The sequence below is a fragment of the Carettochelys insculpta genome, chromosome 16 (genome assembly GCF_033958435.1).
Source record: "Carettochelys insculpta isolate YL-2023 chromosome 16, ASM3395843v1, whole genome shotgun sequence".
NCBI lineage: Eukaryota > Metazoa > Chordata > Testudines > Carettochelyidae > Carettochelys > Carettochelys insculpta.
Window position 1 is genome coordinate 3,906,077 of NC_134152.1, and position 26,203 is coordinate 3,932,279.

The window sequence follows — 26,203 nt, forward strand, 5'->3', positions numbered from 1 at the left end:
TATGTAGTAGAAATGGGAACAAAATGAAGATTATTGAATGCAGGAATTGGTGTACCAGATCATACCAGTGGTCTGTGTTATCTAATATCCTGTATCTTGTAGCAGTGAGTACCAATTACTTTAGAGAGAGACATAAATAATGCACAACAGTCACTTGTAGAGTAACATGCCCATGAGAGAAGCAATTTCCTCATGCCAGGCAGTTAGTGGTTGGCTTCTGTCCTGTGCAGTATAATTGTTATAAATATTAATTCAGTATTTTCAAAGTCAACAGCAAGACTCCTTAATACATATCTTGATTTTTCAAATGCATGAGGCACACAGCAGCTCCCTTTATACTGCACTGTCTTCAAGCAGCCCCTCCGTAGGTGCAGAAACAGTGTCAGGAAATCCTCCAGCCCTACCCTCTCACCAGACCAGAGTGGGGTGCTGCTGCTGCTGCTCTGCAGGCACTTAGTTTGGACAGGGGATACACAGCTGTTCCCTCTGACCTTTTAGCTCCACCAATTGGCTTAGCGCATGGGGCGTTACAGCATTCTCCAAAACAGCCGCTTCTGACACCAAAGCAAACTCGCTATTTTGTGTGGCACCTTGTAGACTAACACATTTATTGGTGCGTAAGTGTTCCCGGCGAAGACCTGCTTCAGCAGCTGCACCTGACAAATAGGGCCTTTGCCCACGACCGCTTATGCGCCAATAAATGGGTTAGGCTGCAAGGTGCGCCAGGGCTGCTGGTGGCTTTCGTGGATGCGGACTAACAGCGACCCTGCTGATGCTCTTTGGTGGTGATCTTCCCTCCTCTCTTCCTTAGGGGCTCTGATGGGCAGGAGGCGCTGCCAGGGCCACTGGGAAGACAGAGGCCTCCTCCCTGCCCCAGCTCATGCGGGTAGGGAGGGATGGGGGAGGGGGGTGCTGCCTCCCCTACCAAGGCGGCCCCCTCCTGCTGGACCGCTGGGGAGAGGCAGGCGGGGCTCTGCGCTCGGCCTCCGCCCCACGCACCGCCTCGGCAGCTCCCATTGGCTGGGCCTCGCGGGCGCGTTCCCCCGCTCCCAGCAGGCGCTGCCTGAGGGAAGGCTGCGCAGGTTGCTGCGGGGAACCATCCTCGGTAAAGACCGCCCCACCCCCGCCTGCCCCGGACCTCACGGCCCTGCCCAAGCCGGCGCCCCCCTTACCCGCTTCTGCAGCCGGGGAGGGCGCCCCTCTCCAAGGCCGCGCTCTGGACCGCCTCTGGCGGGTCGTCCGGGCAACGCGACGTCATCGGCGCGCGCCCAGGAGAGCGACCGGCCCGGCATGGCCCGCGAGATGCTGTTGCGTGGGAGCCGCCTGCGGGCCCTGCTGCGGGCCGGGATCCCCGCGCCTGTGCGGGCGCCGGCGGCAGGTGAGGCTGGGGCGACCCCGTAGCTCGAGCCCGGAGGTGCTGCCGGAGTCTGTGGGGGTCCGGCAGCCGCCACCCGGCCTAGGGACTCTGGACTGCCGCTGGGCCCCCGCCGGAGGTCAGGCACTGCGCGTGTTTGGCGGCGGGGTAGGGACTCTGCCGTGCCGGATCTGTGTGTAACTTTAAAGGGGGATTGCTTGTTCTGGGGGGCGGCCCCCGGCAATAGACTGCCTGCAAAGCACAGTCTGACAAAGGCCATGCGGGGACAATAAAAAGTCCTGGCGCACCTTATAGACAAACGGATATTTTGGGGCACACGCGTTTTGGGCAAAGACCCGCTTCGCCAGATGCATCTGGCGGTCTTTGCCCAAAAAGTTTGTGCTCCAAAATACCTGTTTGTCTGTAAAGTGTCACAGGACTTCTTATTGTTTTTGAAGACACAGACTAATTCAGCTACCCCTCGGATACTGGTATGCAGTGAGATAGTCCTACACATAGACAGTAGTTTGACACTTAATTCTAAAGAAAGGAGACCTTGAAAGCAGGCTAGGGGAGTGGGCATTCTTAAAATAATAAAAATGAACCTTGCTTGGACAAAAAGCCCTGTAGAGAATCTCCTTCGCATCAAATTGACTCCTTTTTAAAAAAATCACTTTGAGGAAACCAACAGAGTGGATCATTCATTAAACTCTTGCTCTCTGAGTGGAGCATAGGCCAGTTACTTGTCTCCCTCCTGCTTAATGGAGCAGAATTCAGTCTTTTCACTGGCAACGTCCCAGCATTTAACCAGTCCCAAATGCAGGCCAACCAGTCAGGTTTGTTAGAGGGAAAAAAAAAAAAAAAGCCTTGTGATTTCATCTGAGGTCATAGGTGGGCACTGCATTAGAAAAAACTTGCAGCACTGCTGCCTGATATGTGGGCTATCATTGCATGCCAGTCCTTTAATGTTCAAAAGCGCAGATTTTCTCATTGAAAAGAAGGGAACAGTCTCTGAGACAATCAGCAGACATCAGGTGGTAGGGTACAAGGTGTACAAGGCAGTGGGTAATTACCAAAGCTGAAACTGAAGTTTAAAAATTGCCTCTTGCCAACCTTGTGTAGTGAAATCAACTGCCTGGTATGAAGGTGTTTCTTTGCTTCCGTCTCTGTGTACTGCATATACCAGCTTGGGGCATTTGTTTTTTTTTTGTAAACTTTCTTTAAAGAAGCGACGAAGGGTCCTGTGGCACCTTATAGACTAACAGAAAAGTTTAGAGCATGAGCTTTCGTGAGTTAACTCACTTCTTCAGATGCTCACGAAAACTCACGAAAGCTCATGCTCTAAACTTTTCTGTTAGTCTATAAGGTGCCACAGGACCCTTCGTTGCTGCTACAGATCCAGACTAACACGGCTACCCCTCTGATACTTTCTTTAAAGAAATGACTGTTAAAAGTTTTCTCACAGGCTTGTTTGCTTTCACTTCCCCAGTTTGACTTCTGCTTCTTCTGCTGCCCCTGCTAGGCTACTTACTGCCTTCATAGAAACTTGTCATGGGGCTTTAGTACTGTCACTCAGCGGTAACGTATTCATGAGTGTTTGTAAGGTGCTTGGTAGGCTTATGGAAAGGTAGGGCTGGCAGAGACCTCAGAAGAACATCTAGTTCAGGCTGTACTGAAATAGAATGAATACTTAGGCCAAGGTGTGTCTTTGCTTAAATTACTTCCAAGGACTGCACAACCTTACCTAGGACACCTAGTGCTTATTGATCACTATAGTTAAAGAAGTTTTTCCGGCCTAAGCCCCTCTGGCTGTAAACTGAAGCTTTCGTCTGTGCTTAAATGTTGAAAACGCATTCATAGCTGCACTTTAATGTGGTGCTTACCTGCTCCTTCCCTCTCTCCTAGCACTTTCTGAGCACGCAAATCACCTGATTCATGCCTCCATCCTTGCTCTCCCCTCCGCCCCACGATGATTTGGCTTGTTCCAGCTCTGGGAGGGAGGAAGGGTGGGGATGGAATGACAGGCAGGCAGTTTGCACGCTCTGAAAATTCTAGGAGAGAGGGGGAAGGCTGAGGAATTGTGAGGTTCAAGCGCTCTGTTGCTGCAGAGGCGTGTGGGGGTGAGGGGCATCCACGGATCTGTGGGCCACAGGAGGAGCGTCAGTGACCACATGCCACTGGTATTAAACGTGATTGGTAACAACATGTGTATCCCTGGTTACGTGGAGGGGATCATAGTGGATTTTTTTTAATCACATCGTCTAACTCTTAAGACAAGGTAGCTTCCCAGATTCCAGCTCCTTCCATTGTTTGGAGAGTGAGACAAAAATAATTAAACTTTGGGAGGTCACGGTCTTTTCCTGCTGATTGCTGGAATATCTGAGTGCCTTCTAGTTGTGCATTATCCAACACGATTACACTCTTGTCATGTGGTGTTTGTTCCCTACTATTTTCCTCATGGGGAGAGGCCTGCATAATTCAATGTCTTCTTACGGCAGTTTTGGTTTTGTTAGCAAATATACATGTTGCTATATGTTTACATTAGAGAAGGTTAAAGAATTGCACCTTGGTGGCGAGGTTTGTCATGATTCTTCATTGGTGGTGGTGTTCATTCCACAGTCCTGGATCCCCCGCTTCTATAGAAAGTTCTGTCTCCTGCACAGATGAGCTTTAATCTTATTGTAGAATTTCCCCTGGTGCCAGAGGAGTGTCAGTATGAGCAATGGGCTTTGTCACAGGCTTTAAACCATCTTTTAGGTGTCTTGGGTCCAGACTCTGGAATGTTTTGAAGATGAGGGCCAAAAGCGTGACTTGACAGGAAGCCAGTACAGACAATGGAGGGCAGGTGGGCTGTGCTTGCATTAGTTTGTGTTGCTGAGGAGATGTGCTTAGCTTTTTATTTATTGGCTTTAAAGCCATGTGTATGAGGTGTTGGGATATGTACGTGAATTTGCTGGCATGCACTACTTTGGAATAGGAAAGAGATCCTGGTTCTGGACAACCTATGGCTCTGATCTGGCTGCTTTCCTTACCCAGCAAAGCACTTAAACAGTTTTTAGCATTGGGCACGTGTTAAGTCATGTTAACTTCCAAAGATGTCCTTCATCTTAAGAAAGTCCTTAGATGTTTTGCTGAAATGGGGCTTGTTAGAGCAGGTGGAGGGCTGTGAAAGTTTCTGTCTGCTAATGCACCCTGTTTCTGATCTCCTGGTATGTACATCTTGGGTCGTCCACAGTCCTGACAAAGCCCTTTTGTTTCTTTCAGGCTGCTGGTTGTGCTAGTCTCTCCTGACATCTGGTCATAATTACGAGGTCCTGTACTCATACCAACAGACTTGCTTTGCTTTTAACTTAATCCTCATATGCTCAGTTTTGTCTTCACAGCACAGACCAGGACTCTGAGCACTAATTGTAAGACAATACTTTGTATCTGTCAAGCATTGTAAATGTTGATTAGTGGCTGGTGTTCATCTTCCGTTCATTCTCTGCCCAACAGAAGACTGTCTCTGGTGATCCACTTAGTTAAATCAGATAGAAATTACCCCCTTTGTCATATCCTTGCACTGTGTTTCTAGTGGAGCTTGTGGAATTTGCTGAATTTTATAGCTTCCCAGGTTGTTACCTATGTTTCCACTAACTTTTTCCATCTGAGTGGAATAAACTTTACATGCTCCAAGGCATGTGTGGATGTGCACCACCAGAAGAAACACACGCTGCTGGCCATGAGCACTCTGCTTATAAACTGGGCAGCACCTGAATCTCTCCTGGGGGCTGCCCAAGCACTCAGTGTACGTACAGAGAATTCTGGTTGTGACTCTTGCTTCTGATAGCACCCTGAGAGGCAGCACATGCTCCTTACTCCTACAGTGGGCTCGACTCTGGGGCTGTGATTCTGGGCAGGGCTGCTTCCCTGGGTGTTTTTTCAGCCTCTGGAGCAGGGGAGGCTAGATTGAATACTGAGGGCTTAGGATTGAATATTTAGTGCTCATATCATAAACCACCAGGTGGGAAGGCCAAATTGGAGTGGGATTGTTTTAGGGGCGTGGTTGAAAGGGAAGTAACCAGGGGTAAGGAGGTACAACTGAGCAAAGGAGAACAGGTGCGATAAGAAAACTTCTTGTAAGTGACATCAGTGGGCGTTGTTATATTGCAGCAGCAAATCTCTGAGCTAGGGTCAACTTACTTGGGCTCCTGATCTAGAGCTAAATATTGCCATGTGACCTTCAGACTCAGCTCTGAGACCCCCACTCCTTGCTGGGTCTTTGAATTGGATGACATGGGGATTGAAAACTCGACCGGACAATGCGTTGGCCAGTGTACCTTTGGGAGCAATCCTGCATTAGCCTTCCGGAAGGAGAGTTGTCCTTGATAGAGTTTTCCTCGCTGTAATGTGTGTGATAGAGACTAAAACCTTTTGGATTGCATCTTCTAGGAAGAGGAACTGCATGTCTTCAGAGAGCAGCCCTCCAGTTCGCCTTCCCCTGGCACAACTCAGCTGCCTTCAGCGTTCTCGCCAGGCAGAAGTACAGTACCCAGGCAGCTGAGACCAAGGAAGAGGAGCCCCTGCACACCATCATCAGCAATACAGAGAATTTGAAAGGTGAGGGGTTGGAGGATTGTCTCTTGAGGTGTTTTGCAAACCCAGTGAAATGAATTGTTGTGGCAAAACTGTATCTAGCTGGGAGGGCAGGATGTGGGGCTGCTTCCCAGGGTGTTTTTCCAGCCTCTGGAGCAGGGGAGGCTAGATTTTAGAATTGCTTATAGGATTTGTGACAGGGTTGAATTGCAGAAATTCCCTTGAGGTTGTCCCCCGGTGTGCTGATCATGCCACCGATGCTTCCTGCTGTCTGGGGCTCCCCAGCACCCTTTCTTGCTGGGCAGAAGCTCCGGTCTCCTCCAGTAAAGACACAGAATTGGGGTAACCATCCTGCTACAGAGCAACATGAACACGATCCAGTTCAGCTTTGGGAGGGCTCACCTATAAGGGCTCAGTACCCAGGAAACCAACCCCCAAAAGGGACCCAGACCCCTAACTCTGTCTCATTCTGTGTAAAAGTTTTGCACACAGAAAACAAGTGACATCTGCCCACTGTATCAATGGAAGAGAGAGATGCACAATGGTTGCCCCCTCCCTGCCTCCATAACAGTTATTTACACTGTGCTTAATAAAAACATTTTTGTTTATTATCAAGTGCAAAAAGTAGGATTTAAGTGGTTGCAAGTGAAAACAGTCAGATCAAATTAAATTACTAAGTGAAAATAAAAAATGCCAGCTAGTCCTAATCCTCTAAGTTGCAGACATGTGACAGGTCATGAAAAACTTTGACTGTACTACTTAAGGTCTTACATGGGAGTCTAGCATAGGATATGACAAAGATTAGGCTTTTTAAAAGGAGGCTGGGAGGTCCTCTAGAGAGAAGCATTTGTAAAGTGTTAATTCTCTTTGAGATGCTTTCACTCTCCTTGGCTGTGGTCATCCACTTGGATTAAGCATAGGAATTGGTGGGGTGTATGCAGAACAGAGGGTGCTTGAGCAGAGAGATGCTGGATTAACATAATGGCTCATTCTGTTTTATTCAGTGTGTGCTTTTTGTGTTGGGAGCTGAGTGCTTGTTGAAGTTCTTAGAGAGGGGTGTTTGCAGATAGCTCCTTTACATGTCTGGTGCGTCTTGTCCCCACCAGTCTCTATTTGGCACAACAGCGAGGGCTCACATCAAGTGTTCCCGCTAATTTTTTCCATCCTTGTGTGGAATGAATTTTGTTATGTGTACTGAGGCATGTGTGGATGTGCAGCACCATTGAAACACATACTGCTGTCTGTGGACACTCTGCTAATCAGCTGGGTGGCATTTGAATCTCTCCTGGGCAGCCGCACAAGTGCTTAGCTTCGAGGGAACAGTGTTTACATCTGGCAGTGTGTGGCATGCTACAAGTTAGATGCAGAAGTTTGGCTGTGACGTAGCAGGGGCAGTTTTAGAGGTGAAGATTTAGGCCTTGAACGACTCTGTGGCTGGGGATAGAAGTGGAGTTTTTCACCTTAGGTCAATGTTTGAGCTTCAGCCCAGCTGTGTAGTGACCTAAGCTCGCCCAATATACTGTCTAATGGCTGGTCTGCAGTCTGTGTGTTGTCTCAGCTCACAGAGTGCCCACTGGGCAGAAGTCTTGCTGGCATTTGGGAATAAATAGCACTTTCTGTTGTCAGCCTCTGTAGAGGCTCTGAATGCCCATATCTCTTCAGTCCTTGCCAAAGGCCCTGAGAGGCTGAGGCTGTGTGTGCCTTTCCTTTTCATGAGAACTGCATGTAACACCCTTAGGCATGTGTGATTAATTGCAGGAGAAACCTCCAAACATGAGTTCCAGGCAGAGACGAAGAAGCTGTTAGACATTGTCGCATGCTCCCTGTACTCGGAGAAGGAGGTAGGTCACCCACCAATCGCTCCGATGCTGGTGACAATTGGCAAAGCCACATTTCTGTATGTCGGTGGCAGTGCCAGACACAGCCCACACTGCGGAATGCCGGCTCGACTTCCCAACAGACTCCAGGCTGGTCATGCTCTAAGCTTCCATTGAAACTTTTTGGATATGGTTTTAATTTCACGTGTAAACACATCCAGATGACTCAGTGGGCCTGTTCTGGCTCTGGCAATTGGCTGTGTTTTAGCATCAGTTTTAAACAAACCAGCCCCCACACCACTAAATGGAGAAATACAGTCAGCTTTGTGCTATGCTGCATGTGGAATTCCAGCCTGAGGGAGCTAACCAAGTCAAGACAATGCCTTCTAGCGAGCTGCCTTGCAGGAACTATCCCCTTCCTTTTACTCCCTTACCCACAAAACCTAATAAATAAAACTGTTAGGCTTTGAGGTGCTACAGGACTGCTCATGTTTGGGAAAGAAAGCTTCACTCTGGGCTTTGGGCTCCCATAGGAGTCCACAGTGCTCGCCTAAAGAATGCTGTCCTCAACCTGGTCCTCTTGTAGTCCCCTGTTTGGGAGCTGTGACGCAGCCCCTTCCAGAGTGACTCTGTCTGTGGGTCTGTCTGTCCAGACAAGCCCCTCAGCTGGTATGAGGACCTGCATGGGGCCAGCACCGCACCCCGACGGCTGTGGGAGTGCAGTGCCACTGGATGGGACCAGCAGTGGCAGGACGGAGGCTGCAGTACATACCAGTGTTCCTTCCCCAGGTATTTATCCGGGAGCTGATCTCCAACGGCAGCGATGCACTGGAAAAGCTGCGTCATAAGCTGACGTCAGAAGGGAAGGTCTCACCGGAGATGGAGATCCACCTGCAGACAGACAGCGAGAAGGGAACCATCACCATCCAGGTACCTCCTTTGCTGGCCCGTGCACCAGGAAGTCACCTTTTTCTCTTTCCACTTGCTTGTCCTATCTGAAGCTCAGTAGAAGCTGAGCTAGAGTGGAGCCCCCATCAGTCTCCACCACCTCCCTGTGCCCCTGGCCCGTCACAGCTGGGTGTCTGCAAGGCTGGTCAATGTTCAGCAGTGAGACTAGGTTGAGTCTGCAAGCCCAGGCTGCCCTGCCCATCCCCTGCCCCAGTCAGGAGTTCTCTGCTCAGCCCCCTGGAAGCAGCCTGTGGCTTTGCTCATAGGGACTGAAACACTTCCACATTCTGTGTGTGTTTCCTCACTGACAGACAGCTGCCCACGTGCCCAGGTGCATAGGGAAGGGGAACCTGCAGCACACAGCTTACCTTGATCTGTCCCACAAGAGAGAGTCAGAGCTGATACTCCAGCCATGTGGAAGGGTACCAAGGTTTGGTCCTTCCTCCTGCTATGTGGCTGGAGCACATACACTAGCTCCCTGCTGCTCCCGGGGAGAGCCTCCAGCCTCACAGGCCAGACCAGGTCAAGCCATGGGCTCTACCTGGCAAGGGGTGGAAGTGGCTGTCTGCACTGCTGTCATCCCCTCTCTCTTCCTGCTGGGTGAATGGCAGTGCAGGGAAGCTCTGTCCCTTTGCTGCTTTCAGTCTCCATCCCCCTTGCTCCCATTGGCTGTGATTCTCAGCCAATGAGAACAGTGGGAAGGGCTGTACCTGCAAGTATAGGGTAGCACAGAGCCACCTGTGGCCCCCCTACAGGGAGCTGTGCCAGATGGATGCTGCAACCCCCAGACCGCTCTCCTGCCCAGACCGTGCAACCCCCAGCCTGCTCCCTGGCAGCCCCCTCCCACACACTGACCCCTTCATTTTTGACCCCACCCCAGAGCCTTGGGGGCACCGCAAAGTCTACCAGACCTGGGCCCCCAGAAGAGTTAATTGGACCCAGGAGTGATTTCCCCTTTGGAGACCAAGGCATAGCTGGGGTGCCATTCCTGTCTAGCCCATATCTACTCTTCCTGGGATACGCGGGAGGTGATTGGCTTTTGGATATAATGTGGGGTTGCCTCCCTGACCATTTTTGGTGGACCTGTGCTCCGTGAATTTATCCAATTCTTTTTGAACCCAGTTATGTTTCTAGGCTTCACACCGTCCCCTTGCAGTAAGTTCTGTGGGCTGACTGTGTGTTCTGTGAAGATGTTTCCTTATGCTTGTGTTAACCTGCTGCCTATTCCTTTCACTGGGTGATTTCCAATTCTTGTGTTATCTGAATGGGTCAATAACTCTTCCTTGTTCACTCTCTCCACGCCATGGAGAGCGACCTCTGTCATCTCTCCCTCAGTCTTCTCTCTTCTAAGCTGAGCAGTCCCAGTCTTTTTGGTCTCTCTTCATTTTGGTTGCCATTCTCTCTATTTTGTCCAGTGTCTTGTTGAGATGGGGTGACTAGAACTGCAGGCTGTATTCGAGGGTGTGAGTGTACCATGGATTTCCATAGCAATGTTATGATATTTTCTGTCTTATATCTTTCCTAATGGTTCCTAACATAATTAACCTTTTTGGCTGTCGCTACAAATTGAGCAGATGTTTTCAGAGCACTATCTGTCCTCTTAGTAACAGAGAGGAAGCCGAGCTAGTCTATACACTATCAAAACAAAAAGCAGTCAAGTAGCACTTTAAAGACTAGCAAAATGGTTTATTAGGTGAGCTTTCGTGGGACAGACCCACTTCTTCAGACCAAGAAGAAGAAGAAGTCTTCTGAAGTGGTCTGAAGAAGTGGGTCTGTCCCACGAAAGCTCACCTAATAAACCATTTTGCTAGTCTTTAAAGTGCTACTTGACTGCTTTTTGTTTTGATCTGTTCTCTTGTTCACAACACTCCTGTTAACACATCCCAGAATCATGTTTGTTTTTTTGGCAACAGCATCACAGTTGACTCATATTTAGCTTGTGGTCCACTATGACCCTTAAGTCCCTTTCTGCAGTATTCCTTCCTCGGCAGTCGCTTCTGATTCTATATGTATGAAGCTGATTGTTTCTTCCCAAGTGGAGTACTTTGCATTTGTCTTTATTAAACTTCATCCTGTTTACCTCAGACCATTTCTCCAGTTTGTCCAGATCATTCTGAATTTTGAGCCCATCCTTCAAAGCAGTTGCAACCCCTCCCAGCTTGGTATCATCTGCAAACTTAATAAGCATACTCTCTATGCCAATATCTAAATAGTTGATGAAGATACTGAATAGAGCTGGTCCCAAAACAGATCCCTGCAGAACCCCACTTGTTATGCCCTTTCAGCATGACTGTGAACCATTAATAACTACTCTCTGAGAACAGTTACCTGGCCCATTATGCACCCACCTTATAGTGGCCCCATCTAAGCTGTATTTGCTTAGTTTATTGATAAGAAGATCATGCGAGACCGTGTCAAATGCCTTACTGAAGTCTAGGTATACCACATCCACCTCCTCTCCTTTATCCACGGGACTTGTTATCCTGTCAAAAAAAGCTATCAGATTGGTTTGGCATGAAATCCTTTACAAATCTGTGCTGGCTGTTACCAGCACCTTATTTTCATCCACATGTTTGCAGATGAATTCCTTAATTATTTGCTCCATTGTCTTTCCCAGCACAGAAGTTAAACTGACTGGTCTGTAGTTTCCTGGCTTGTTCTTTTTTCCCTTTTTATAGATGAGCACTATGTTTGCCCTTTTCCAGTCTTCTGGAATCTCTCCCAACTTGCAGGACTTTTCAAAGATGATAAAGGCTCAAAAACTCCTCTGTCAGCTCCTGAAGTATTCTAGGATGCATTTCATCAGGCCCTGGTGACTTGAAAACATCTAGTTTTTCTAACTAATTTTTAACTTGTTCTTTATGTATTTTATCCTCTAAACCTACCCCCTTCCCACTGGCATGCATTATGTTAGGCATTTCTGCATCGGCCTTCCTGGCGAAGACCAAAACAAAGAAGTCATTAAGCACCTCTGCCATTTCCAAGTTTCCTGATATTGTTTCTCCCTCCTCACTGAGTAGCGGGCCTACCCTGTCCTTGGTCTTCCTCTTGCTTCTAATATATTTATAGCATGACTTCTTGTTACCCTTTATGTCTCTAGCTAATTTGAGCTTGTTCTGTGTCTTGGCCTTTCTAATCCTACCCCTGCTTATATGCACTCTTTGCTTATGTACATCTTTTTTAATTTCTCCTACTTTCCACTTTTTATGCAACTCCTTTTCAATTTTGAGGTCATGCAAGATCTCCTGGCTAAGCCAAGGCAGTCTTTTATCATGCTTTCTAGCTTTCCTATGCAGTGGTATAGTTTGCTTTTGGGCCCTTAATATAATATCCCTTTGAAAAACTGCCAACTCTCTTCAGCTGTTTTTTTTCTTAATCTTGCTTCCCATGGGCCCTTATTTACCAGCTGAGTTTACCAAAATTTGCTTTCCTGAAATCCATTGTCTCTATTTTGCTGTTCTCTCTTTCACTATTGCTTGGAATCATGAGTTCTATGATGTCATGGTTGCTTCCTCCCAAGCTACCTTCCACTTTCAAATTCTCAGTGAGTTCCTCGCTATTTGTTAAAATCAAATCTAGAACTGCTTCCCACGTAGTAGCTTTTTCCACCTTCTGAAATAAAAAATTGTCATCCATGCAGTCCAAAAACTTTTTGGATAGTCTCTGCCTCACTGTGTTAGTTTCCCAACGTATGTCTGGATAGTTGAAGTCCCCCATCACCACCAAGTCCTGTGTTTTGGATAATTTGGTAATTGTTTAGAGAGAGTCTCATCCACCTCATCTACCTGGCTAGGTGGTCTGTAGTAGACCCCTATTGCATCACCCTTGTTTTTTACTCTTTTAACTTAACCCAGAGACTCTCAGTATGTCTGTCTCCTGCATCCATCTCCACCTCAGTCCAGGTGTGCACATTTTTGTATATAAGGCAACACTTCCTCCCTGTTTACCCTTCCTATCTTCCTGAGTAAGTTGTATCCTTGTATACCAGTATTCCAATCGTGTATTATCTCACCAATTATATCACAGTTGTGTTTGTTTAGTAGGATTTCACGTTCTTCCTGCTTATTACCCATACTTCTTGCATTTGTGTATAGGCATCTAAGATACTGATTTGCTTTTGCCCCCAGTTCTGCCTAGTCCCTATTTTTTCTCTGCTATTATAGCCCATGATCCCTCCCATTTCCAACCCAGCTCCCAGGTCTCAGGTTTTTTACTTATCTATGGGCTTTGGTCACCTGTTCCCATCAAATGTAGAATAATGCCCTCCTCACTAGGCTAGCCAGTCTCGATCCAAATACATCCTCCCCATTCCTCAAAAGGTGAATTCCTTCCCTGCTTAGCAGTCCTCCATAGAACAGCATCCCATGATTGAGGAAGCCAAAGTGCTCCTGGTGACACCCCATCCTCGCAGCCAGGCACTTACCTCCAGAATGTACCTGTCTCTGCCTGGGCCCCTATCCTGGACAGGAAGGATTGAGGAGAATACCACCTGCACTCCCAACTCCTTCACCTATACTTCTAGAGCCCTGTAGTCACACTTGATCTGCTCAAGGTTACACCTTGCAGTATCATTCTTGCCCACATGGATGAGTAGCAAGGGGTAGTAGTCAGTAGGCCAGATAATCCTCGATAACGCCTCCGTAATGTCTCGGAGACAGGCTCCTGGCAGGCAGCAAACCTCCTGGGATGACATGTCAGGGCAACAGATGGGTGCCTCCGTCCCCCACAGAAGAGAGCCTCCTACCACTGTTACCTTATGTTTCTTTTTCACAGTGGTGGCAGCAGACCTCCCAGCCTTGCGGGTACTAGGCTTCTGTGATTCACCTGTAAGGGGTGATTCCTTATCTCCTGTATCTCCCATATCCAGAACGGCTTAACGGTTTCCCAGAACCACAGTGAGAGGATTGGGAGCAGGAGTAGCGCACTGCCCATTGCTAGAAATGTCCAGCTGCCAGTGTGCCCCCTGAGCCACCTCCACCTCCCCGATGGTGCGTCAGCGCTCTTTTGTGGTGGGACAGCTGTCTTAACCGCAGCTGTTTCCGCATGAATACTGCCCAGGAATTGCTCATGGAGTCTAATACTCCTAAGCCTAGCTACCTCTTCATACAGCTCCACCACCTGCTTCCTGAGAGCTTCTATTGGGAGACACCTTCCACATTGGATGGTCTCCCCAGCCTGGACTGCAGTAGGTGGGAACTGCAAGTCACAGTCCCTGCAAAACCACACCGGGGTGTGGGAAGAGGCATCCCTGGTGAGGAGGTCTGTCTGACTACAGGCACAGGTGGAGGAGACAGAAGCAGTGCTGGCACATGTGTTGCAGGTCTTCCTAACCATAGTGGACTCCCTCTGAAAACTGACCAGTCTGCAGCCCCCTGCCCACTTCGCTCCCCTGATCACTCCAACTCTGGCTTTCAAAGACTGCAAACCTCAGTCCAGCCACCCCTCACTAGTCGGACAGGAGAAGGCTGATCAAAGGCTATCAAGGGAACAAGGGGTCAAAAAGTTGCCAGCCTTCCCAGGCACACAATCCCAACTGCCACAGTAACTGAAACTGGCATCACCCCGAGGTCCTGTGATCTGCTGCTCCTTCACCTGGAGAGCACCCTTCTCAAAACTTCCTCCTGTTTGCAATCACCTGTTCACAATGAGGATTTTTCATTTAACTGTTTCTCTTCAAATCCTACCTGTACTTTATCAGTCACTGGAGCAATATGAAGGGTATGTCTACACTAACAGTGGGCTGAGACTGCAGTTTAGCAGGTCCAGTGTTAAACCAACTGCTGAATACACTCCACTTGACTCCTGGTAATAAGTCAAACCAAAGCACATCAACTCTAGCTATGTTATCCACATAGCTGGAGTTATGTAGCTTAGGTCAACTTTACCCCGTATGGTAGATCTACCCTAATGTACAACTGATTCTCTGCTGACCAGCCCGGCTCTGAGTCTTGGACAGTGTCACAGGAGCTTCACCTGGAATATGAATCAGTCCCTTGGTGAGCTGTATGTTGTTAACTTCTGTAATGAACCTTAAATCAATTAAGTGTTGGTGCTGTGCTCCAGATCTAAGGTAGGGGAATATGGTAAACTTCCCTTTCTTTCCTGCAGCAGTGTGGTTTGTTATCTTTGTTACAGAGTTCAAGAAAAGCATTCGCTCTCTTGAAAGATGGAGAACACATCTCATTTAATAGCTTGGGAACCCTGTCCAATTTGCTCCCCATTCTAGAGAAGGAAAAAAACGGTTTGCATTTAATATACCCTACCAGTTTTGATAGTATAATTTTCTTGTGGATTTTAGTGTGGCCTGAAATTGCAGGTTTTTTCCCTATAAACCCAGCTTGAACAAGGGAGTGACTGCTGTCTCTCTTATAACGTTGGATGCAGTGGGGTCAGAATGGATTTTTTAAATGTTCTTAATTCTGTGGTCATGCAGTCCACGCCAGCTAAAACACTCTTGGAAATGCACACTGCCAACTCGTTGAAGAATGCAGGTCTCACTGTATGCCCTGTAAGTCGCTGGGTGATGACAATAGTAACTCAGGTGGTTCCTGTCTGTGGTTTTTGTGCAGCCTCCGTTGTTGGCTCTTGGCTCATTCCTGGCCCCTGAATTTCTCTGTTCCTTGCAGTTTTATTTACCTTCCAAGCCTATAGAGGGTCTGCTTTGTATAAATCTGACCGTGGTCTTTGCTGCTTGTGGATTAGAGAGCTTGCTGGGTGTCTGGGAGCAGTGCCATCTGGTGACAAAAAGGGGAACGGTAAGGTGAGAGAGTCGCAGCTGTCGGAGCCTGTGCACTGAAAGAAAAACATTGATAAGCTGATCACGGTCATTCCAGGTATCTTCTTGCTGATGGAACATCATTTTGCTGGAATTTGTAGCTAGCTGTGTCCAAGTACCTTTCCCATTTCCCTATAGCAGCCTGGTTCAGGGCACTTTTGGGAGCAGTCTGACCTGTAAGCTGTCTTCACTGCAGTTGTTTCATTCTGTTCAAACCCGTCTTCAGGAATTTTCCTTAAGCATTTTGCAGTAAGTTTGGCGGAGGTTCAATAACAGCCAATTATGTTCTGAGAGCAGGAATTGTTTTTTTAAGGTATAGGAATGTGGGAATGACATGCTGTGCTATAAATAGGAGTGGAGCAGGGGAGCACAGAACTCTCTTCAGGGGTCTGGAAGGAACAAAACCTGAACCAGATGCTGAAAACTTTTCTTTCTGGCCTAGGGGGAGGGACATTCTTGTCAGATTCCTGAGGTTTTGCCATTCCCTGTTTGTTTTTTTCTGGCTGTACAAACCCTGCTGTCAAGACCCCAACGGGCATCCAGTTTGTGTAACATCCTTAGGGTGACTGACGAGGCTGCCATCTTTAATCAGGTGAAAGGTGGCACTTCTAGTGTCACAAGGGCGAGCTGTATTGGCTCAGAGGAAGCACCTCACCAGTACCCAAGATGTGTGTTAGAGCCAGGATCTCAAATGCACTTGAAGCTATTTTGATCCTACACTGTAAATAAACACTGATCTAAAATACAGTTGTGCCTCATTGGTGTTAATTACGGCCTTTTGTCTTGCTAGTTGATGAGATGGCTACACAGCGAGGCAATAGCTAGTGGGGATGGGAGGCAGCAAGCAACAGTGGGACGGGCTTTCATTGAGTTTGCTGCTCGTGTTGTTCAGTTCCACTCTGCTGGCATTAGCTTGGCTCTGGACAAGAGCAGGGTCTGTTCTGCTTCTGGGTCGGTGTCCATGGGGCAATTAGTGCTTGGTAATGGCAGGTGACTCAAACTCCTCCTTTGAATGAAACCTTGATTTTGTTATGGCTCTGAACCTGGTTACAGTTCATGTGCCATGTGTATAACCAGAGGGACTCAGAGATCTCTGTCGGAGTGACTTCACTTGGCCCTTTATAATGCAGCTGCTGCTGTGGGAAGCTCAGGTTTGACCTCTCACCTTTTTTCTCAGTGCCCTGATGTAATTATCTTACTCCTCCTTTCTGTGGGAGGTAGGAAGGGAGGTGAGTCCAAAAGCAGCAGTTTACGAGGGAAACCCAACATGGGAAGGCTTCAGGGGAGCATTGCAGAGCAGGAAATAAGAACTGATGTATTCACAGCGGATTGGACTCCTGAGCTGGGATATTTGCGGCGCTGCTTCAGAATTGTTGTAAGGTGCAGCAAGGAAGACTCGAGATGAATGAAAGCAAATGAGCCCATTTTTACTGCTAATGTCCAAGGGTCTCCTGCCTGAGAGATGGCCATGGAAAGATGGCAAGGAGCGAGTTGCCTATTGCAATAAATGGGAGTGTAAATACAAAAGACTGGACTTCATGAAAATAACGAACAACAGACCAACCAATTTCGTGCTGCCAGAGGCCAGTGTTCAAAGCCTGTGCTACCAAGCATCCAGTGTAATAGCCAGCACAAATGAGTCTCTGTTGGAGAAATCGAATTGAGAGCATCCATACCCTGTTCCCGACCCTGGATGCCGGCAGGGTACCTTCAGATTTTGCAGTGGTGTTTTGCAGAGAGTAGCGTTGCGCTAACAAAAGTGGCAAACAGCATAAGAAAGATTTGGGTTCATGGTAGCACCCACAATGTGGATGATGGTCTCGGTACTGAACTGGCTGAGGTTTGCAAGATTGGGTTCAGTTGCTTACTCTCTTGGGGACCTTAGACTGAGCCTGAGTCGGTTCCCTGCCCGTACAATGGGGATTAGCTTTCTCCCACACTTGATCTACCTGGTCTGTTTAGGAACAGGGACTCTTCTCATTAAAGTGTCTGTAAAGCACTAAGCACAGAGGGGCCCTCTCAACTGGGGCCAGTAGGCGCTCCCATGGTAAGCACTTGCTCTTACAGAGGGTATGGAAGTCAGTTTGTTTTTGTGTCTGCTCTGTGCATTCTGCTAACATAAGGTTGGTAGCCACTGGACAGTTGTTTCTGCACCTTAGACCTGTGCATTCCCACAGTCCCATGTCCCGACCTGGGGAAGGGGAACCAGCTGTTGTGGGGAAGATGCCACTCTTTCATTTCATTAGCTAAAGGGCCACAGTGGTAGCGGTATCTGAGTTTGGGAATATAGTGGGACTTTGTGTCCTGCATGCTGAGGAGATGCACGTGCTCTGGTAGTCAGCTTCTATCGCTGTGTTCCCTGCAGGATACTGGCATTGGAATGACCCAGGAAGAGCTCATTTCTAATCTTGGCACCATTGCTAGATCCGGCTCGAAGGTAAGAGCACTGCCTCCTTCATGTTGTGTCCTCATGGTCATTTTCATTCCCTGAGGCCCTCTTGTGAAGGGCACCCCTTTTGGGAGATGAAACCAGGCCAAGGAATCAACCTGCTTCATGATGCAGGTGGTCATTGGTGCTGGGACATCCCTAAAGAACCGCTTTTCTCTCACTGGGGGATCCATCATGTGTCCTCTATTCCAGTGGTTTTCAACCAGTGTGCAGTGGCATACTTGTGTGCGATGAGAACTGTCTAAGAACTGTGAAATGTTGTCAATTTCCACTCACAGTGGCTCTTTACAGGAAGGCTGCCTGAGTCTCAGCTGGGGCAGGGTTAGTCAGTTCCCCGGCCCCCCCCCCCCCCCCCCACACACAGTGGCTCTTTAACGTCAATTTGTTTGATCCTTGTTTCGCTTGTATGCACCATTATGTTGCCAATCTCTCTAATAAGACTGTAACCTTAGTAAATGTGACATTTACGAGCAATCGATCAGCTGAAAATGTGGCTGTGCCCTGGAATTGTTTGCCTCATTGAAGTATTCCATGTTACTGAAATGATTGGGAACCACTGCTCTATTCATAGACCCACGCTCTTTATACAGTCAAGCTGATGAGCTCAGTGTACCCCCAGAGTGCTGACTGCTCCAAAGCAGCTGAAAGAGGGCATGTACAGGCGTGCCAGGTTCACGCTGAGAGAACCTAGCACCAGGCTGCGTTAGGGAGTCTGGGGAGAGCAGCTCTGGGGTTTGAGAGGAGGCTGCTGCCTCCCAGCAGTAGCTGAGGGTCAGTGGACCTGCAATCCAGTGTACCTAGTACTCTTTGTCCTTACAGGCATTTCTGGATGCACTGCAGAGCCAGGCAGAGGCCAGCAGTAAGATCATTGGTCAGTTTGGAGTGGGCTTCTACTCCGCCTTCATGGTGGCTGATAAAGTGGAGGTATATTCACAATCTGCGCAGTCTGGGAGCCCTGGCTACCGCTGGTCTTCAGATGGGTAAGGGCTGCAGAACTGGATCTGGAGGCCAGTCTGTTCCCGGGAGTGAGGGAGTGTGGTGATGTTGTCTGGAGCATCATGTGGGTGGGGCTGTGCAGGGAGGGGAAAGGTGCTGGTCTTCACAATGAGGCCCCTTGGTTAAAATCCAACTTAGGTTACAAGAGGAACTCTCCATTAGAAAATCACTCCCCGGCCCCATGTAAATGGTTGTCAGATGCTACCAGCGTGATGCTCTGCTCTCTCCAATGTTGGTATCACTCAGCTGCGTGCATGTGTTCCCTCTGTGTGCTGCCCCAGCTCTGCAGATAGCCAATGCAGCAGACCCGAAGAGAACCCCCAATGACCACAGAGTCTAGTAAGGTGCGAAGGCACGTCGGCCATGTTTATTGCCGTATTGGACACAATAGTAGTTCCCTGTAGACTTCTTAGTCTAAGTCAGGGCATACTACAAATATGCACCCACGATCAATGGACTCGGCTCAGTCAGTGGCAGGACTTTCCACTGCCCCCTCGGCCGGACCCAGACCACACCCCAGGGGTACATTCTTATACACAGGTACAAACAACTTACACATCACTCCTGACGTACTGAGGTACAACCCTTCTACGTAGTCAGGTGCCGCCTCTCACCTTGTACATGTTGGTTTGAACAAAACAACTCTATTCATCATATTACCCTTTTGCCCCTGTCATTGGGATGTGTCGGCCTGTTCTTTCTTATCTGTGGAATGTTCCAGGGTAGGGAGTTCTGGTACCATGTTCATACTTCAATATGCTGGGTAGAGATGTTTATGCAGCATCAACCCTCTTCTTGCCAACTTCTGTGAGCAATGCGTTCCTTTAGCTCACAGCTGCACTTTGCTTTCTGTTAGCAAAGTCTTGACCATTACTTTGGTTCAGGCCTACGACCTCATACTGGGCCTGTACTTACTACATAAATCAGCTCCTTGGCTGTTCTGGGACAGACTAGTCAGGGCTGCTGTAAGACAAGAGAATGGTGCATGGGGAAACCTGTGTCATGCTCCTTCTTGCAGCCTGTGCTACCAGTTCCTTGCATCTATGGGCTGGGGTTAAACAAGAAGACTACACATGGATCTGGTATTGCTAAGTATGCCAGATTGACAGCCTAGAGACTGACTGTCCTCTGCCCCCGAGCAGAAAGCCAGTCTCCATGGGCTGCTCATTTTGCTGAGAATGCCAATAAGGAGGCCTCTTCTGGTATGTTATAATATAGGCACACACCTACTGGCTACGTCTACACGTGCCCCAAATTTCGAAATGGCCATGCAAATGGCCATTTCGAAGTTTACTAATGAAGCGCTGAAATGCATATTCAGCGCTTCATTAGCATGCGGGCGGCAGCGGCGCTTCGAAATTGACGCGCCTCCTTTTCGAAAGGGCCCCGCCTACTTCAAAGTCCCCTTATTCCCATGAGCTCACGGGAATAAGGGGACTTCGAAGTAGGTGGCGTCCTTTCGGAAAGGAGCCCCGTCTGGACGCGCCACGCGGCAGCAAGGCGCATCAATTTCGAAGCGCCGCTGCCGCCCGCATGCTAATGAAGCGCTGAATATGCATTTCAGCGCTTCATTAGTAAACTTCAAAATGGCCATTTGCATGGCCATTTCGAAGTTTGGGGCACGTGTAGACACGGCCACTGTGAGCTGGACTTCCATACAGCTTTCCCCCTCCCCCCCCGCACTCATTTCACATAGGCCACCGAAGGTCTGTCACGTGGCAGAAGCTTTGAGTTACTACAGACTGGGGCCAGATTTGGACCAAATCCACAGAGATGAAAGCTCCACATCCTATTAAAAGCCCACGGGAAGAAGGAGCCTGCTGAGTTATAAGTCCCTGAAAACTGTTTCACCTCAGTCTTTGGATGCTGTTGTGTTCCAGATAATGATCTGTTTGACAGTCCCAAATGTTATAGTCCTGCTTGTAGCCTGTCAGGGTTACTGGAGGATCATCTGCCAGTCCTGAACCTTTCACAAAGTGTGTTTCCCAACCTTGGATTGGTGCTTTCCTTGAAGCATTTGATCCATAGGGAGATAGATGGAACAGTCATTTTGAACTAGAAAGAGAGGAGATGACCATAGCATGGTGGACCCTGTTGCTGAGTGTAGCAGTCTTTCGTCATAGCGTGTCGCTGCAGTCCAGTGAAAATGATCATAAACCAGAGCACACGTGCTTGGACCAATAAAGAGCCGTGTGTGTGAGGAGTATCTGTATAAAATGTAGAAGGTTTCGGTTGCTGCCGTGGGGGTTTAGCCCAGGCAGATGACATCACCCAGTGTGCAGTGCTGCTGTCGGTAGAGGCTGCTGGTATTGTGAAGCGTTATCTGCTGGCACCCGTAGTCTCAGCTGGCTGTGCCACCTTATTGTAACTCTGGGTGACAACACGTAAAACCCCACAGTGCCCAGCGCCATTGAGATCAGCAGGAGCGGGTGCCGAGGTGTCATTTCTGCTCTGAAAGCCTTCCCTTTGGCTAATGAAATGGTCCTTTTTCATACTCGCTCATGAATGAACTCTTCCAGCCCAGCAAGGGAGGGTTCTTTGTGATGCTGTGTCTCTGATCCTAGCTCAGGAACGTTTGAGATCGCTGAAGCCTCGGGCGTCAGAACTGGGACCAAAATAATTGTCCATCTCAAAGAGGAGTGCAAAGAGTTTGCGAATGAGGACCGGGTGAAAGGTGAGCAGGGCGGGGGAAATGGTGCCCTCAGAACACCAGTTACCATCCACAGGAGGAAATGTAATTGTATTCTTTGGACTCTGGTAGCCCCTCTTTTCAGAGAATTGCTGTCCCCATCTCACTGAGGGCTGGAGAGGTGATGTGGTGGCAGATCTTAGATTAGACCCCTGTACTCTGAGTCCTAGTCTTCTGCAGGGGCTAGACACCCAGCCTTTGATGTATGAATGCTTCTAAGTTGGTGGATGTTGGTCCCCCTCCCACACCTCCGCACCGAGGGTTGACATTTTATTGCCAGAGCCCTGTGGGTCTCCCCAGTTTACACTCCCACCCTGGTGGGGCTCCACCTCAATGTTGCAGCTCTTGTGAAGACCACCTGGGCTTCCGGAGCCCTGTGGATGGGTGTCAGGGCTACGGTGAGGGAGTGAGGCGCTGTGGGCATCTCCCCTCTGTAGCTCTCCTGCTGCCATGCTTTCTCTGAGCAGTCCCAGGCAGGTGCTCATTCTCCCAAGTTACCCTGTAGCCATGGAAAGCTCTGTGGGATGACCATGCACCCCAGAAAGCTTGGATGACTGTGCACCTCAGAACTTCCCCCTCACATGGGTGCTGTTTGTAAAGTGTCCTGGGATCCTCTGCTGAAGGTACCCAGGAAGGGCAGAAGGTGATCAGCTTCTAAGGCTGAGCTTGGGCAGGTGGGATGTGTGCAGAGAATGTCTGTCCTTTGCTCACCACAAGTGCTGCTTGCCAAAGTAGGATGTGTGGCTCCTATTGATGTAGCCCAGGAGCATCTTGACAGCCCCAAAGGCCATAACTCCAGCCCCTTCTACCTCTGTTGTAATCCAGGAATACACAGGGTGCTGCCAACTTAACCCCATTGGCTTCTTCCCTGGAAGTGGGAAAATCTGATTGAATTGGCAAGTGGGCTTTCTCTGGAGACATGTCTGGGAATTTAGACTTCTAGTCTTTTAACACTGGCCCTACTTCTTTTTTATATTTCACAGAGCAGGCAGAAAACCGTTACAAGAAATATTGAAATTTCAGGGTGTGGTTAGCAAGTGAGAAAGTTACACAGCCTGCTAACCCTACCTTTGCCTGCTTCCTCATAGGCGTTGCAAAAGGGTGTCTAATGGCATGATCTCTTGCTGTTATTTTCATGGATCCCTGTCTGTCTCGTGCGCATTGGATGATGTATTGTTTAAAATATTTTACTGCACATACACAAGTGAATTGCATTTTAAAATGGTTCTGACATGGCCAAATTTAAACCAGCTTTTCCTGTAACCTTGCAATATACCTCTCCTCCCTAGGAATCCTATTCCTACCAGTTTCCACCTGTCTACTTCACACTGGATGGACGCTAGAGCTGTTTTTTTTTTTAAATCAAGAATTCCTTGTCTAATTCAAAGGTGTCCCTTCCCTCTGTCTTTCAAATACCTGAATAGTTTTTGCTAAAGAAACGCATTTGCCCTGAGCAGAAACTAAGCCTCTTAAATTCCACTCTGACGAATTCTGTTATGATTCAGGAAGTTGAGAGCCACGGAAAAAGCTGGTTGATATGGAAACACGTGGGCACCTCATCCTTTAACTGAAGGTGTCCCTCTGTTCTCCTTGCCTGTGGTTTGATATCTTGTTTTGAGAGGTACAAAGTATTTGGTTGCTACAGAATCAGCTGTGACACAGTTCTAACAGTAGAAATAAGAGGGAGGGAAGTCCTTTTATGTTGTCCCTTCCTTCCCTGGGGCCAGTGCAGGAGTATTTGCTGGAGTTTTCTTTCTTTCTTTTTCTTTCTTTTTTCCTGGCATTCTGCTGAGTCTTGTTTTACATGCTCCAACCAATACACCCCGGCCCTCAGGAGAGGGCTGTACAGCTTGATGGATCTCACTGCTATTCAGCCAAGACTTTACTGATAGTTAGCCAGAATGTTCCCTTCACTCTTCCCCTTTACTTCTGTTTGTACCTCGGAGTGCTACATTAAATATTCCTCTCCCACATTAAATACTCCTCTCCATCTTCACGCAGTTAGATGTCTGTAGACTGTTCTCACCATCACCAGCCCCACTCCCTTTGCAAAGCGAAACATTCAGTCTCCCCAGGCCACTGACACTTATTGTTTCTCTTTTCTGAGCTTCCCCAGTCCATCTGTTTTTTCCAGTTACCAGATGGGCTGTGGTCAGCTGCTGTGGGGGATCGGAGCAGTAACATTTCAAATGGGCTAATCTGTGGTGATATGACAGGTTCCCGTAACCCAGCTCGGTCACAATAATATGGTTGTTGAAACTGATAAAAAACATGTTCTGTTTTTTTTAATTGAAAATACTTTTCTGTGCTCCAGAGGTGGTGACCAAATACAGCAACTTCATCAGCTTTCCCCTGTTCCTCAATGGGCGACGTATCAACACATTACAGGTTAGACTGAGAACCGGGTCAGGGCAGTGGTTGGGAGGGAAACTTGGAAGCCCGCTGTGGGCTCAGGAAGTGAGGGGATGGATCTAGAAATGACCAGTGACCCAGCGGATCACAGAGCCTTTCAGAGATGAGGAGTTATTCATGAAGAAGATTCTTTCTGAAAGCATTGATCTAATGAGTTGAAATGGCTGGTTGTGGTGAAGTGGGTTGGGTAGCTTCAGCGGCAGGCTCTTGTGCCCAGCAGGGTCGTAGGCTGATAGTCGATAATAGCTGCAGCTCTTTTAAGCTTCTGCTGGAAGCTGATCTTCATGTGTATATAGTGCAAGCACTTGATCACAGCAGCTTTTCCCTGTGCTGAAAAAGGCTTGTTCTGGAGGGATTCTGGTCTCCAGGATGGGAGTCAGCCTCACTGGGACCCCCCGCTCCGAGGAGCGAGAGAAGGCAGTAGCTGTGGAGGTTACCAGTTAGCTTTCCAGGTTTTAAAATGGCAGTAACCTTTGATTAGCCCCATGTTGTTGGGACTTTGGTGGTGGGGTTGCTAGTGATGCCCAGCTCCAGGCCCTGTCCGGAACAAAGGACACTGTAGACAAAGAGATGTGCTAGGGAAGGGCAGAATTAAAAGCAAATGATGGTCAGCATGTGCGACAGGCATATGTGTGTCAGAGTCACTAGGTGGGTGGGAATTTAAGTACACCCCCTGTTCCCACAGGCACTCTGGATGCTGGACTCCAAGGAGATTGGCGAATGGCAGCATGAGGAGTTCTACCGCTTCATAGCCCAGGCCTACGACAAGCCACGCTACACCCTGCACTACAAGACTGACGCCCCTCTCAACATCCGCAGTATCTTTTATGTGCCCGAGACGGTGAGACTGTTGCGGAAGGTGGGAAATCCTTGTGAAGGGAAGGGTCAGAGGGGTGAGAGCGTTACAAAACAGAGCTCCTGGGCATGCTCTTCAGCTTCAACAGCTGCAGTCTTTTTGTGCCCAGCGCTGCAGCATTGCTTGTGGGGCAGCCTAAAGGGAATGCCCAATGCCTAAAAGAGACAGCAGCATCACTCCAGCATTGGGTAGTGTGCTACAGGGTAACTGGGGTGCCTCAAACTGTGACTGTGAGGAGCAGAATCTGGCTCAGGTGGGAGGAACCCTCACAGAGCAAGATTCACTGTCTTCTGTAGTTTGTATGACCTGGCATGATTACCTCAGACCTGTGAAACCCATAGTGAATACTGGCAACATACGAAGAGGGCCCTGAACAATGCCCAGTGGGTTTTTAAGGTGTACCCATCTTGTTTCCACAGAAACCATCCATGTTTGATGTCAGCAGGGAGCTGGGCTCCAGTGTGGCCCTCTACAGCCGCAAAATCCTCATCCAGACCAAAGCCACAGATATCCTGCCAAAATGGCTGCGTTTCCTCAGAGGTAGGCTAGCCAGGAAGCGAGTCGGAGAGCATGAAGGGCAGCAAGCGCATCTTCCTTTCAGACTCCTGAGGGCAGTGGCAGCAGGTGCCTTTCTGAAGGCAGCTGGGATGGTGACATGACACCTCTGCTTGAGATTTGTGGGGACGTAGGAGTCAGCAAAGGGTTGAGTCCTTCAGGTCTAGTCGTGCCCTAGTCTTGTCACTCTGTTGGTACTCTCTGTTCTAGGAGTTGTCGACAGTGAGGACATTCCCCTGAACCTCAGCAGGGAGCTGCTGCAGGAGAGCACACTTATCAGGTGAGCAGACAGCAGGGCTGGTTCCCAGGGCATCTTGGCAAGTGTCTGAGTGCTGCTCCGCCTCTGGGTGGGAGGTGATAAGCCCTGGGCTGCCCTTTCAGTTCAAGACCTGGCAGGTGAGCAGTGCAATTCCCGTTATCAAGAGTATCCTTGTATAATTTGATACTTTGTAGCCTGAGATGCTCCAGAGTCTTTAGTTCCTGAGATGTTTCTCAACCAGACGTCGTGGGCAGTCTTAACTTGCCTTGTACCATCTGTCGTCTTTGAGTACTGTCCCTATAAGTGCTCTGCTTCTGGTGTGCCTGCACCTTTGGGCTGGGATGTTCGGTGGCAGTGCCCATGAATGCATCCTGGGCACAGACAGGGCTGTGCCAGCAGACTACCCTCAGTTCCTTCTCTACCACACAGTCCCACAAGGGAAAACTGTGAGGCAGACTGGATGGAAAGCAGGTAATGGAGCACCTGCAGGGACGTACATCATGAAAAGCTCCGTTTTT

General features: G+C 48.7%; 1 protein-coding gene across 1 annotated transcript in view; it reads left to right on the forward strand.

Annotated features, from left to right (window-relative positions):
- The first annotated feature begins 1,137 nt into the window (after positions 1-1,137).
- The window catches only part of TRAP1 (TNF receptor associated protein 1), a 35,896-nt gene continuing 10,830 nt past the window's right edge, over positions 1,138-26,203 (forward strand). Inside the window, exons 1-11 of the mRNA XM_075010359.1 lie at positions 1,138-1,378; positions 5,786-5,953; positions 7,688-7,770; positions 8,536-8,676; positions 17,835-17,906; positions 18,738-18,898; positions 21,479-21,588; positions 23,918-23,991; positions 24,701-24,856; positions 25,291-25,411; positions 25,637-25,706. Coding sequence (XP_074866460.1) covers positions 1,291-1,378; positions 5,786-5,953; positions 7,688-7,770; positions 8,536-8,676; positions 17,835-17,906; positions 18,738-18,898; positions 21,479-21,588; positions 23,918-23,991; positions 24,701-24,856; positions 25,291-25,411; positions 25,637-25,706 — 1,244 coding nt within the window. The 5' untranslated portion in view covers positions 1,138-1,290. The remainder of the gene's footprint in view (positions 1,379-5,785; positions 5,954-7,687; positions 7,771-8,535; positions 8,677-17,834; positions 17,907-18,737; positions 18,899-21,478; positions 21,589-23,917; positions 23,992-24,700; positions 24,857-25,290; positions 25,412-25,636; positions 25,707-26,203) is intronic.